At 42.3% G+C, this 14,012-nt stretch overlaps 1 protein-coding gene across 5 annotated transcripts in view; it reads left to right on the top strand.

The window, feature by feature from the left end:
- The window catches only part of Maco1 (macoilin 1), a 62,610-nt gene that overhangs the window by 20,664 nt on the left and 27,934 nt on the right, over nt 1–14,012 (top strand). For all 5 annotated transcript variants that reach the window (XM_087549341.1, XM_087549342.1, XM_087549340.1 and 2 more), the window contains 3 exon segments: nt 2,344–2,467; nt 4,326–4,504; nt 5,802–6,303. In XM_087549341.1, coding sequence (XP_087405467.1) covers nt 4,384–4,504; nt 5,802–6,303 — 623 coding nt within the window. In that variant the 5' untranslated portion in view covers nt 2,344–2,467; nt 4,326–4,383.

The raw sequence follows: 14,012 nt of genomic DNA, 5'->3' as shown, positions 1-14,012 counted from the left end.
GTAATATTTTTATATTTATTTTAACTTAATAGATTAATGTACCAGGTAGGACATATTTAAAAGATCATTGTTTTGAGATGTTTCACTGTGCATCTCTAGCTGGCCTAGAACTTTCTGTGTAGCAACAAGCTAGCGTTCAAGTCGGCCTGCCTCTATCTCCCTAGTGTTTGGATTACAGATATGTCCCACCCCACCCAGCTGGAAATAAAATTTGAAATTATTTTGAAGATCTGTAATTGTGAAAATGCCTCTGCTGGGCATGGGGGATCTGTAAGGCAGCGAGCGGAGCTTGCCAGCTGCCGTCACAGGTTTCTACCTTAGCTTGGGCTCTAGGTGGCTGCTGGGGTTTTTCTTAGAAGCTGACTTTCCACTGTCTGTGGCCGTGGGCTTGTCATCCATGTTCACAAACTCTCCACTACCTGTCTTTTCCTAACACTGACCGATGCAACTTGTAGATGTTTTCTGCTTCTTTTATTTTAATACAATAAACCAGAATATTTTATTTATTCTGCTGCAAGTTGCTTTCACCTTCCGGGTATTTTCACGCTTAAATGAGCATCTGCTCCTGGAAATGAAGGCTTAGTGCTTCTTACTGTCAGGAAAACAGCTCAGCCCCTGGCCGGCCTGGAGCTCAGAGACTGCCTGCCTTTGCTATCCAAGCGTTGAGCAAAAGCATGGTCTGCCATATCTGGATCTGCATCCTTTAGAAGACTGTCTGCATTGTATTGTATAACTGTCATGATTACAGTCTTCTCTTAGTGGACATTTAAGTTCATCTTTGTTATTGTACGTTTCAGTGCATATTTTGTGTATTTCTTTAGGGTAAGATCTAACAGTGAGATCTCTGGGTTAAAAGTACAGGTCCTCAAAGCTTCCGTATACTGCCAGAAAGTCTCCATAGAGTGTACTATGTCTGCTTTGAGAGCAAAACTACCCATGCCCTACACTGTTCATTATCTGTCTTACATTTTTTCCCAGACAGCATCTTCCTCTGTAGCCTTGGCTCTCTTGGGCTCTGTAGACTGGCTGGCCTCAGTGATTGGCCTGTCTCTGCCTCTCCAATGCTGGGATTAAAGGTGTTGGCTACCACTGCCTGGCATTCTTTTTTTTTTTTTTTTTTGTTCTTTTTTTCGGAGCTGGGGACCGAACCCAGGGCCTTGCGCTTCCTAGGCAAGCGCTCTACCACTGAGCTAAATCCCCAACCCCTCTTTTTTTTTTTTTTTTTTTTTAAATAATGAATTAAATTGGGATCTTATTGCTTTGGTTGTAGTTCCCTTAATAACATTTTGGTAAAGTAGAGTACGACTTAAAATTTTTCTTCATTCACACTTTTTTTAAAAAAAAATTATTTATTATGTATACAATGTTCTATATGCATATATGCCTACAAGCCAGAAGAGGGCATCAGATTCCATTATAGATGGTTAGAAGCCACCATGTGGTTGCTGGGAATTGAACTCAGGACCTCTGGAAGAGCAGTCAGTGCTCTTAACCACTGAGCCTTCTCTAGACAGGGTTTTACTGTGTGGTCCTAGTTGGCTTGGAACTCTGCACGCCAGGCTGATCTTGAACTAAAAAAAAAAAAACCCACCTACTTGCTTCTGTCTACTGAGTGCTGGGATTAAAGGCGCACACTAATGCACACAGTGCTTTTCTTTTTCTTTTTTTTTCTTTTTCTTTTTCTTTTCTTTTTTTTTTTTTTTTTTTTTTTTTCAGAGCTGGGGACCGAACCCAGGGCCTTGAGCTTGCTAGGCAAGCGCTCTACCACTGAGCTAAATCCCCAACCCCACAGTGCTTTTCTTTAGTTTTTTGTTTCTTGTTTGTGGTAGGGACATTGGAATTGAACCCATGGCTTTGCACATGCTAAGCATGTGCTCTGCCACTGGGCCACAGCCTCTGTAGTTTTGATTGGTTTTGTTTGCGTATTGAATCAGGATATTAGTATTTGCCCAAGCTGCCCTCAAGTCTGAGCTCAAGCCATCTCCCTGCCTCAGTCTTCCTAGTGCTGGGACTGCTGTAGGCACATAGTGCCATACCCAGCTTTGGTTGACTTTTTTTTTTTTTTTTTTTTTAATTGAGTTTTCAGAGCTCTTCAGTCAAGATTGTGAATCTTTTGTTTGACATATATTATGAGTCTTTCCCAACAGTTGTTTACCTATTGTTTTTAATCAGTGACTTTGTGGGCTTATTTGTCCTAGAGAATCCTTCAGTTCAGAGCAGATTGCTTTTTTACTTTAGTTGAAAAGTCTTAATGAAAGTGGCTGTCCTTGACTGGGTCTCCCAGACAACCCCTCTGTTGTCAGCCACTGTCTCATTGACGGTCCTTTCTGTTGTCTCCTACAGAACGGGGAGTGTGTTTGCCTACAGTGTCCCTCTGGATACTCTTTGTTTATATTGAAGCCGCAATTAGATTTAAAGATCTGAAAAATTTTCATGTAGACCTTTGTCGGCCATTTGCTGCTCACTGGTGAGTATTACTTTATTCTTAGTCCACATTTCAGTGTAGATGGGCGGAGTCCCAGCTCTGTCCCAGCATCTGTGTGGCAGGGAGGTGCGGTGTGTCAGGTGTTTACCTTAGGAAGCATCTGACACATGGTTATGATGATGATGCAAAACAATCTAAATGGGCTATGACTGTTTTTAAAGCTTCCGTAGTCTTTTACAGAAGTAACAAGACTACTGACACTTCTAAAGGGAACATGTCTTCTTATGAAACATAAGTGAATATTGAGGTACATTTCATTTAATATTAACTAAAAATGTTAAAAAATAAGCTTGATTTCTGTTTACATCAGTTGTGAGAAAGTACAACCCTCCAGATAAACAGGCATTATATTTCTGGTATTTTTAGTTTTTACAAACTAATGAAATAAACCTTGTCACTTTAAGTCTGTAGTGAAACCACATTTAGACTAATCAAAAATATACATTTTAACATTTATAAGCCTTAATATGGCTTTGACGGTATCTGTAGAAGCTTTAGAAAAGCGATAGGCAGTCTAAGTGGCCAGAGACAGAGTTACCATCTGTCCGTCTTAGCACTGTAAGACTCGCTTTAACCTGGAAGCCCGGCCCAGTGATACTTGTTTAAAGGGTAGCTGGCACAAATGTGACTTTGGAATCACTGTGTCTGTGATTATGGATTAATTTTACCAAAGGAACTACTGCTCTTATTCTTAGAAACACAGAGAGTAATGCATAATTGTCCAAATTTGACTCTACCTTGTTAAAAGTTAAAGATAATGTCCTTTTGACTGTTTTTGTTTTGTGGTTTTGTTTTTGTTCTTTTTTTTTTTTTTTGAGACAGGGTTTCTCTGTGTAGCCCTGACTGTCCTGGAACTTCTCTATAGTTTGTCGTCATTCAGAGATCCATCTGCCTCTGTCTCCCAGTGCTGAGATTAAAGCCACTACCTGTGCCCTTTTGCCCTTTCACAACACTTAGCATGGTTATTTGTGGATAGCCATAAAAATCTCTGCCTTCAATTCTGTTTAAAAATTTTATTGAGAATTTCATACATGTATATAATATAGTTTGATCAAATCTAATCCCTATTCCTTCCCCTTAAACTCTTTCTATTATCACACACACACACACACACACACACACACACACACACACACACTTATCCCTTCTAGCTAGATTTATTCTTTTTTTTTTTTTAAGGTTTATTTATTTATATGAGTACATCTAAATAAATGTACTCTTCAGACACACCAGAAGAGTGTATCAGATCCCATCACAGATGGTTGTGAGTCACCATGTGGTTGCTGGGATTTGAACTCAGGACCTCTGGAAGAGCAGTCAGTGCCCTTAACCACTGAGCCATCTCTTCAGCCCACTTGTATTCTTTTTTTAAAATCCCACTGAATCTACTCAATGCTGCCAGTGTGTGCCTGGGTATAGAGCCATTTACTGATGTCTGTTACCAGCTAGAAGTGGACTCAGGCTGTGCTGGAAGTCTGGCTTGGTGTTGTGCAGCCATAGCCTCTGTGAGCTCTTTTGAGCCCCGTCATGTCCAGATACCTTTAATTCTTAAAATCATAAATATGCCTAAATTCTAATGTATAAGAGTCATTGTTTCCTCAAAAACATTACTTGCTGTATCTGTCAGTCCCTCTGGTAACTCCTAGAGTTAAAGACTCTCCCTGGAGTGTGCTGGAAAGTATTTTCCTATAGTCCAGCAGACCTTTCCGCAAGGGCTTGTTCTGTTTGCATGGGTTATCAACTAGACTTGATTTTCTAATTTTCAGTCTTAGTAGCCTATGTGCTTGCTACACATGTTGTTTTAAGCTTGCAGTTATTGGCTGCACTGTCTTCCTTCTAGTATTGGGTACCCTGTGGTGACTTTGGGCTTTGGCTTCAAAAGTTATGTGAGCTACAAAATGCGGTTAAGAAAGCAGAAGGAGGTTCAGAAGGAGAACGAGTTTTACATGCAGCTTCTTCAGCAGGCCCTCCCTCCAGAGCAGCAGATGTTGCAGAAGCAGGAGAAGGAGGCCGAGGAAGGTATGTCTCTACTCTGAAGCTGTGGCCTAAGAGGCCGGTCACATTTTGGCTCAGTAAAAGAATTTTACTGAGATTTTAGATTTTCAGTTTTTCTGATGTTCCTCCTCGGGCCATTGTTTGGCCATAAAATACAGAATGTGTCTTTGAGGGCCATCAGCTTCTAAATAAGGTGCTTGATTTTCATATATTTTTGTTTTATGTGTATGATTTTCTTCCTGTATGTTTGTCTGTGTACCGCATTGTTGATCTGGAGCCCTGGATCTGGGGTTACGGCTTGTTCTGAGCCATCATGTGGCACTGGGACCTGAACTCCGGTCCTTTGTAAGAGCAAGGAATGCTTTTTAACTGTCGAGCCATCTCACCAGTCCCTGTCTCTGGAGAGATAAGAGGGGTGTGTGTGTGTGTGTGTGTGTGTGTGTGTGTGTGTGTGTGTGTGTGTGTGTGTGTGTACGTGTGCACGCGCCCACATGCCAAGTTAGAGGAGCATAGGTTTGTGGTGTCTACTTAGGTCTTGAAGGTTGAGCTTGGGGACCTAGGCTTGTGGGACAAACCTTTTTACATACTGAGCCCTCACCCAGTTCCAATTTAGGCCTCTTTTGAAATAGAACTTCTTAGGAAGGTAGCCATTGGGGGACTACCCTGCCGTAGCATAAGCCAATATCGTAAATCCTTTTTCATAAAAAATAGGTTCTCTTAACAGTGACCCGCTTTAGCGCTTACTCTTACGACAGACTTAGTTTACTCGATATGTGGATTAATTGTAAAATTTTAATCACTTTAATGCCATATGTTTTGGCATTATGGTTTGAAGTTCATATTTTTTTTTTTAAAGAGATTTATTTATTTACTTTTTGTACACTGTTGCTCTCTTAACACATACCAGAAAGGGACATTGAATCCCACTACAGATGGTTGTGAACCACCATGTGGTTGCTGGGAATTGAACTCAAGACCTCTGGAAGAGCAGTCAGTGCTCTTAACCGCTGAGCCACCTCTCCAGCCCCTGAAGTTCATATTTTGGTGATTTTTCTCAAATGTGTCAGGCATTACTTCTTAGAGTTAGTGTAGTATATATTGTATTTATTCTTAGAGTTAGTGTAATATATATTGTATTTATTCTTAGAGTTAGTGTAATATATATTGTATTTATTGCTTCTAAGTTTCTACTGTGATTAGTGTAGTGAATTTCTAGGCCTAGTTAATACATTTTACTAAGTCAAGCTAGTATCTGTTTTTAAAAGCTAAATATTCCAGTATGGGTTTTTGTTTGTTTGTTGGTTTGTTTTTGGTACTGTAGCAGCCAAAGGATTGCCGGACATGGACTCCTCGATCCTTATACACCACAACGGAGGCATCCCAGCCAACAAAAAACTTTCCACAGCGTTGCCAGAGATAGAATATCGAGAAAAGGGGAAAGAGAAGGACAAGGATGCCAAGAAACACAACCTCGGAATAAATAACAACAACATTCTACAGCCTGTAGACTCTAAGATACAAGAGATTGAGTATATGGAAAACCATATCAATAGTAAAAGATTAAACAATGATCTTGTGGGAAGTACAGAAAATCTCTTAAAAGAGGACTCATGCACTGCTTCCTCAAAAAATTACAAAAATGCCAGTGGAGTTGTGAACTCCTCGCCTCGAAGTCACAGCGCTACAAATGGAAGCATTCCTTCCTCGTCCAGTAAAAACGAGAAGAAGCAGAGGTGCACCAGCAAGGGCCCGAGTGCACACAAGGACTTAATGGAGAACTGTATTCCTAACAACCAGCTCAGCAAACCCGACGCTCTGGTAAGGTAAGTGTGCGGACTCCCTGCCTCTGGAGGGGACTCCAAAAGGAAGACTTTGGTGGGGCTGCTGGGGCTGCTCCTGACCGGTGCTGAGACCGAGAGCACTTGTGTGTGGTCAGCACAGTGAAAAACGCCTTAACCGGTTCTGTATTCCGAATAAGAGGTGACAGCTTGACGTGCTGCCTGACTGGTGCTCTCAAAGATGCTGTGTCCATCCTGTCCATATGTTTGTCTATCGAAAGGAAGTTCTTTTTGGCAAAAAGACGAGAAGAGTTTGTGCCTTGTTGGTGCAAATTTCTCTGTAATCAAGCTGACAGATGGGGAGGAGTAGGAAAGTTGTCCTTTTACCCTGAGCTTGTTTTATTGGTTAGTTTCTTTTTCTGTAATTAGAATTTAGACGAAGTCTGGGATACTCAGCTTTGAAAAGCAATCTCTTGTGCTGACAGGGTGGCTCAGTGGGTAAAGATGATTGCTGTCAGGCCTGATGATCCCTGGGACCGCATGGTAGAAGGAGAAAACGGATGCTGACTAGTTGTCCTCTGACCTCCACACACACGACACCTGCACACCCAAAACATAAATTTTAAAAAGAAAAGAAAAAAGAAATAAATCTCTTGATAAAAATTCCATATGGAAACACAATGCTAGATGCAGATTTTGATCAGGAACATTCCTTTTCTCAACCTTAATTAAAAGAGAAACACTGTTATGTGACACTGACTAACTCAAGCTTCATTTGATTAAATTGGCAAACAGGTGTGGTTTTTAGCTGTGGTCTTCAGCTGAGAGCTGAACTGGAGGTATTTTGTTTTTTGTTTTTGCTGTATGTAACTCAGTTCAGTAAGATTTTTTTTTTTTAAAGATTTATTTATTATATATGAGTACACTGTAGCTGTCTTCAGACACACCAGAAGAGGGCATCAGATCCCATTACAGATGGTTGTGAGCCATCATGTGGTTGCTGGGATTTGAACTCAGGATCTCCGGAAGAGCAGTCGGTGCTCTTAACCGCTGAGCCATCTCTCCAGCCCCCCAGTAAGATTTTTTATATTCCACTTTCTTTGGCTTTTCTAAAGGCCATGGACTTTTTTTTTTCTTCGAGGAAGAGTTTTTATCATTGTAAAAAGCGTGAACCAGAGTATTGATTGGTTTTAATATTGTGAGTGACAGCAGCCGGATAAGAGAAATGGGATCTATATAGCACCTCTCACTCCTGAGCAGGCCTCTGCGTGCCACTGTGGAAGCACACCTGTGTCAGGCAGGAGTCCACAGGTTCCCCACTATCCTGCCAAGTGAAGAGAGTTCTTCCACATGTCCAGAGGAGAGACCAGTTGGTATGTGTCTTATTTCAGAAGGAATTCCCCAACATTGACTAAATGAAGCAGGTGAAACCTTTGCCACAAAGTTATTTAACATCTTTACATGATTTTAGTACCAAAACAGGTTTCCTGTGTTTGTTTGGTGTTGCAAATGAGGGGAAACTGCCTGCTCAGGCTCCCAGCTCATTGTGATGCTGGTTGGCTCCTGCTCTGCCTTTGCTATAGAAGATTGAGGACCCAAATGGCCACTGACCTAGGCCTAGCATTTGTGCCCCTTGCCTGCTCCTGGGGACTGCTGCCTCCTGTTGTCACCAGTGTGGACTGTATCTTCACCTGTAGGCCCCCCAGAGTAAGTTTCTAGTTTAGAGAAGTACTTGCTGTCAGTAAGTTAATAGAAAATATATTTAAGTAGTTTTATAACTCCTGTGGAATTATTTTCAACTTTTAATGGACTGTGAAAATAAAGGGACACCCTTAATTCTAGGACCCGGATCTCTGTGAGTTCAAAACAAGAGCTACATAGTGAGAACCCTGTCTTAAAACAAGAAAGTAACCCAACTATCCAACAGTGGGAGAAATGTATACAAATAGTCCTTGATCCACCTGCCTCTGCTGGGATTAAAGGTGTGTGCTCTATTTACTCTGGAGACAGGGTCTCTCTGTGTAGCTCTTGCTGTCCTGGAGCTTACTCTGTAGACCTGGCTGGACTCAAGTTCAAGAGATCCGCCTGTCTCTGCCTCTGGAGCGCTGGGATTAGCATGTGCCCCTGCACCTGTCTTCTAATACAGCTATTGTAAAAATCATACTTTGTTAAAGAATTTTAGAAACTTCCCAATATGACGCTCCATAAAGAAGAGAATAATGAAAGCATTTGAAAGGAGTAAAAATTTTCAAAATTTTTTGTATACATGGTGCTTTACCTGCATGTGTGTGTGTATTAGGTGTTGGACCACCTAGAATTGGAGTTACAGTTGTGAGCTGCCAGGTGGGTGCTGGGAATTGAACCTAGGTCCTCTCTCTGGAAGAGCATTTAGTGCTTTTTTTTTTTTTTTTTTTTTTTTTTGGTTCTTTTTTCCGGAGCTGGGGACCGAACCCAGGGCCTTGCGCTTCCTAGGTAAGCGCTCTACCACTGAGCTAAATCCCCAGCCCCGCATTTAGTGCTCTTAACCACTGAGCCATCTCTCCAGCCCTGGAGGGATTTTCTTAACTGCAGTTCTCTCATTCACATGAGTACATCGAGTTAAGTTGGCATAGAGTTAGCCAGCATGGACTCTAAGGTTCCCAGTGCCTGCAGGCCCACTGTGCACGCTCCTTCTTCAGGCAGGGCATAGTGTGCATGGCATGACCTGGCTCTAACTCTAACCCCACAGGGATGCTCTCCACCATTTTCAAATATTTGCAAAAAGCTGAAAGCCAGAATTACATTTACCAATAAACTAACCTGTAGTTATTTTATAGTGATAAATTAATTATAATCTTCAGCTATCTCTTTTCAGGATCGTAGTTGAAAATAATTTTTGAAGAATGAATTCTGTTGGGTGTTTGTGTGGACTAGCAGTTAACAACTTTCAAAGAGACTTCTTGGGGGGAGTGGTTGAGCTAAGACTTGCTAGCACTCTGCAGGGCCAGCATGCCTGTGAGTCTTTTCTTAAGTTCCACCGGCTCCCTGGGTGTGCCCTAGGAATCTGTATTCCTTAGCAGACAGGCAGCCCACTGACAGTTTTGTTGTTTATTTAAGGTTTTAGTTTTAGTTTTCTTCATTTATTTGAGACTGGGTTTCTCTACGTAGCCTTGGTACCCATATCTCTGTAGACCAGGCTGGCCTCCAACTCAGAAATCGGCCGGGCTCAGCCTCTGCCTCCCAAGTGCTGGGGTTAAAGTCATTCACCACCTTTGCACGGCCTGATATTTGATTTTGAAAATATTACATATTGTTTGTTTGTTAGAGAAAAGGTCTCACTCTGTCATCCTGGTTGGCCAGGAACTCAAAGCATGTAGACCTGGCTAGCCTCAATTTCACAGAAATCAACCTGCCTCTGCCTCCAAGTTCTGAGATTAAATTTGCGTGCTACCTTGCCAAGGTTGCTTTTATTTCTTAGGTATTTGTGTGTCTGCTGCGCGTGTGCATGCTGCTCCTGAGTGTGTTGTTTTCTGCATGTGAATACATTGCTGGGAAGAAGTGTGAGCATCGCCTTGGAACTAGAGTTACGGCCAATTGTGAGCCACCCACGTGGGTGTTGGGACCAGATCTGCACGAGAACAGTATGCGCTGCCCGGCTGAGTCCCCTCCAGCCTCACACCACTGTTGTACTTAAGCATTAGTTGGAGCACAGCTCGCTTGTTTATACGATTCCAGTGGCTGCCTTTGTGGCAGAGTCAAGTAGCTGAGTAGCTGTGGCAGACTCTGTAGCTTCAGAGCCACAAATACTGACCTTTTGGCCCTATTCAGAAGACGTGTTGGCCTGCTTTGTACAGCACTTGCCTGTTCTTTCCTTCTAATAGATTGTGAATTTCAGAAAGTCTTCATCTTTGTGCCTTTGTAAAAGGAAGGTTCTTCGTGAATGGACATGTTAGCTAAGAGAGTAACCTGAGAGCAAGGAGCTGAGTGAATGAAGAAGACACTAGGTGTGAGACACAGGAAACCACGCTAGGGAGAGCAAGGGAGGCTGGGAACTTGGGAATAATAAATGTTGCCTATGGGCTTTTTCCAGAAACCTTGGGGAACTTGCCAAGGCCAGTCCAAAGTCCTCTTTTGATTTGAGAAATACATTATCTAACTGAAGGACTCTGTCCCAACTTGATTCTGTGAATTTTTTTCAAAGATTTATTTATTTTATGTATGTGAGTACACTGTCGCTGTCTTCAGACACACCAGAAGAGGGCATCAGATCTCATTACAGATGGCTGTGAGCCACCATGTGGTTGCTGGGAGCTGAACTCGACCTCAGAAACAACAGTTAGTGCTCTTAACTGCTGAGCCATCTCTCCAGCCCCTGAATTCTTTTTTTGTTTGTTTGTTTTGTTCCTTTTGTAAGTTTTTGTTTTTTAAACGTCTCTCTATATAGTCCTGCTATCATGGAGCTTGCTGTGTAGATCAGTGGCGGTTCATTGGGTGGGGTTAAAGGCATGCTCCATTCCCAGTAAGTTGTGAATTCTTAGCTCAGGGTGTTTAAAAATAGACTTAAAATGTTAGTAGCCAAACATGTTTTTATTCCTAATGTGGGAAAAACTCTAGTTAAGCCAGAAAGCAGTGAGGTCATCTATGTCAGCCAAGTGCTGTGCTGGGAAGGAAGAAGGTAAATCAAGAAAGAAGCCTGTTAGTTCTCAGTGGCTAGTTCAAAGCATGTTAGTCTTTCTAGTGCTGCAGAGCGATTCCTGTGAAAACTTAATAAAAACCACTGGGCTGGTGGTTCAACAGTTAGAGCTTTTATTACTTTTCCAGAGGACCAGAGTTCAGTTTCCATTCAGTTTCCAGTGTGTAGCTAATAATGTCTGTAATTCCAGCTGCTATGATCCATTGGGGTTCTCAGTCTCTGTCTCTGTGTCTCTCTGTCTCTGTCTCTGTCTCTCTCTCAATAAGAAAAACATCTTTTTAAAAATAAAAAGAAGCTAAGTGGTGGTGGGACACACCTTTAGTCCCAGCACTTGGGAGGTAGTCAGGCAGATCTCTGAGTTCCGGGACAGCAAGAGTTCTAAGGAACCCTGCTCTGATAGCCTCCACTCTCCCAAAGATAAAAGAAATAAAGAGGAATTACCCTACTGCCATGAACACGTCCTGACATTTTTATTGTGTTTTCTTCTTATTAGCTAATTCTAATTGATAATTGTGGTCAGTATTTTTGAGACTTTAAAAAAAAAAAACAAAACTATTTCAGAGCAGCTTTTTTTTTTTTTTTCTTCCCCGGAGCTGGGGACCGAACCCAGGGCCTTGAGCTTGCTAGGCAAGCGCTCTACCACTGAGCTAAATCCCCAACCCCTCAGAGCAGTTTTTAAGTTCATAGAAAAATTGAGCAGGAGCTACCGAGATTCCTCACACATACCCTCTGTTGCAGCTGACGACTTGTGCTGACACACTGCTACAGGCCTGTCCTTAGGGGTGAGACATATCAATCTTGTTCTTTTTTTTTTTTTCAAGATTTATTTAGTTTATGTATGTGAGTACACAATCAGTCTTCAGACACGTCAGATCCCATTACAATGGTTGTGAGCCACCACGCGGTTGCTGGGATTTGAACTCAGGACCTCTGGAAGAGCAGTCAGTGCTCTTAACCTCTGAGCCATCTCTCCAGCCCCACATGTATCACTCTTGGTGGGCTGTGTTCTGTAGGCTTAGACAAATTCATAACAGGCAGCCACCACTAAAGCCTCATACAAGCAGTTTGTCTCCTCATGTGATGCCAACACTGTGCCTTTCTTACTGGCTATAGTTTTGCCTCTCAGCATATCACGATTCATTTAGTAAATGGGTCTCAGGTTCGTTTTCTTGGTAGCGTTTCTGTTTAAGGCTGACTGTCTGGGTAGATGTACCAGTTTCCTGTGAGCCTTTGTCTGCTGCAACATAGCTCAGTGCTTCCAGGATTTGCGAGGGGAGTGAGGCCACAGTGACCAGGGGCCATGATGGAAAGTGTATTCTAGCTCATTTGCTCTTTATATTATTATCTTCTTTGAGAGGTGGGGTTTTGTTTGTTTTTATTAGTCCCAGTTTTTAATCAGGTTTTCTTACTGTTGAGTTTTAAGAATTTTTTTTGTATATCTAGATCTTTTTTTTTTTTCATTTGAGACAGGGTCTCCTTTGAATATGAAACCCTCTTCAGCTTCAAAATACTAAAATTGCCGAGATATGCTGCCATACTGAGCTAGGTAATAGATTTTTATTAGACATCTTTTTTGCAACTTTTTTGTCTTCGATGAATCATTTCTCCAGCCTTCCTTCCTTTCTTTTTTTTTTCCAGATATTTTATATGTATGAGTGTTTTGTCTGTATGTATTAAGCCCGTGCACCAAGTGCATGGTTGGTGTCCGTGGCAAGAATGGGAGGGCATGGGATCACTTGGAACTGGAGTTGGGGATGGGTGTAAGCGTAGATGCTGGGCATTGTACCCAGGTCTTCTGCAGTGCCTTTAACTGCGGGGCCTTCGCTCCAGCCCCAGTGGTGTCTGTTTGTCTGTCTGTCTGTTTGTTATTAAGCAGGATCTTACTGGGTAGCTCCAGGCTGGCCTGGAAGTCCCTTGGTAGACCAGGCTGGCCTCAGACTCACAGAGATCAGTCCCCTCACCCTCCCACGCATTGGGATTAAAGGGTGCATCATCACAGCTGGGCTGTCTGATACTTTTGACGGTCTTTTTTTGGGGGGAGGGGGGTTGGTTTTGGATTTTTGTTTGTTTTGTTATTTTAATTTGTGTGCCTGTGTCACACATCTGGGTATTGGAACTTCCGGCATAAGAGTTAACAGGTGGTTATAAGCTGCCTGGCCTGGGAACTGAACTTGGGTTCTCTGGAAGAGCAGTGAGCACTCTTAACCATCCTTTCAGCCTTCCTTGACTGTTTTTCTTAATAGAGCACATCTTCTCCCATTCAACCCTCATGCCGGGATTGGATGTAGGCCCTTGCTTATGCTAGGCCAGGGGTCTACCCCGGAGTTGTATTCGTAACCCCAGAAATGTGAAGTTTTAGTGTAGCCGAGCTTCTTTCTTGCCTTGTTGCTTTAAACTGTGTAGCTCTTACGCTCTTCTGTTTTCTACTTAAAATATATCAAAATCACTTCGTCCACTTATCCTCACCTTGTTTTCCTGGTGAATAAAATAGTCCTTTGTAGTCTCTGGTTGTCAGAAGTCCCTGTCTGAGATCCGGCAGGCCAGGGTGTGTGTGACACCTGAGCTGCTGTTGTCCTGGAACATTCGGCAAGGGTTTCTTCTCAAGTACAGCCCAAGACTGAGAGTTCTTGTTGGTGACTGTTACTTGTTTTAAGTTCCATAGTTAAGGAAGAGGCCTTAACCATGTAAACTGCTCCATATTCTGTAGAAAGGATGAAACAAAAGTCTCCTTTAAGTATTTTTCTGTCCCTCTGCCTCTTATGCATCAAAAATGGAAGGAAGGCTTTGTTTGTTTTGTTTGAGAGCAAGTTTCTCTGTGTAGCCCTGGCTGTCCTGGAACTCTATGTAGACCAGGCCAGCCTTGAACTCAAATCCACCTGCCTTTGCCTCCAGATTGCTGGATTTAAATTTAAGGCATGTACCATCATGTCTGGCTAGAAGCCTCGTTTTTTAAAAAAATTATTATTTTTAATATGACATAAACTTACTAAAGTAGTTGAATTATAGATTAAGTCACAAGTTTCCATCTGGGCAGCACGCCTTTAATCCCAGCACTCAGGGGCAGAGGCAGGCAAAGCACTGA

Source organism: Rattus norvegicus, chromosome 5, assembly GCF_021556685.1.
Source record: "Rattus norvegicus strain SHRSP/BbbUtx chromosome 5, alternate assembly SHRSP_T2T, whole genome shotgun sequence".
Lineage (NCBI taxonomy): Eukaryota > Metazoa > Chordata > Mammalia > Rodentia > Muridae > Rattus > Rattus norvegicus.
The sequence above is the reverse complement of the archived record's forward strand: the minus strand, read 5'-3'. Positions and strand labels throughout refer to the sequence as shown.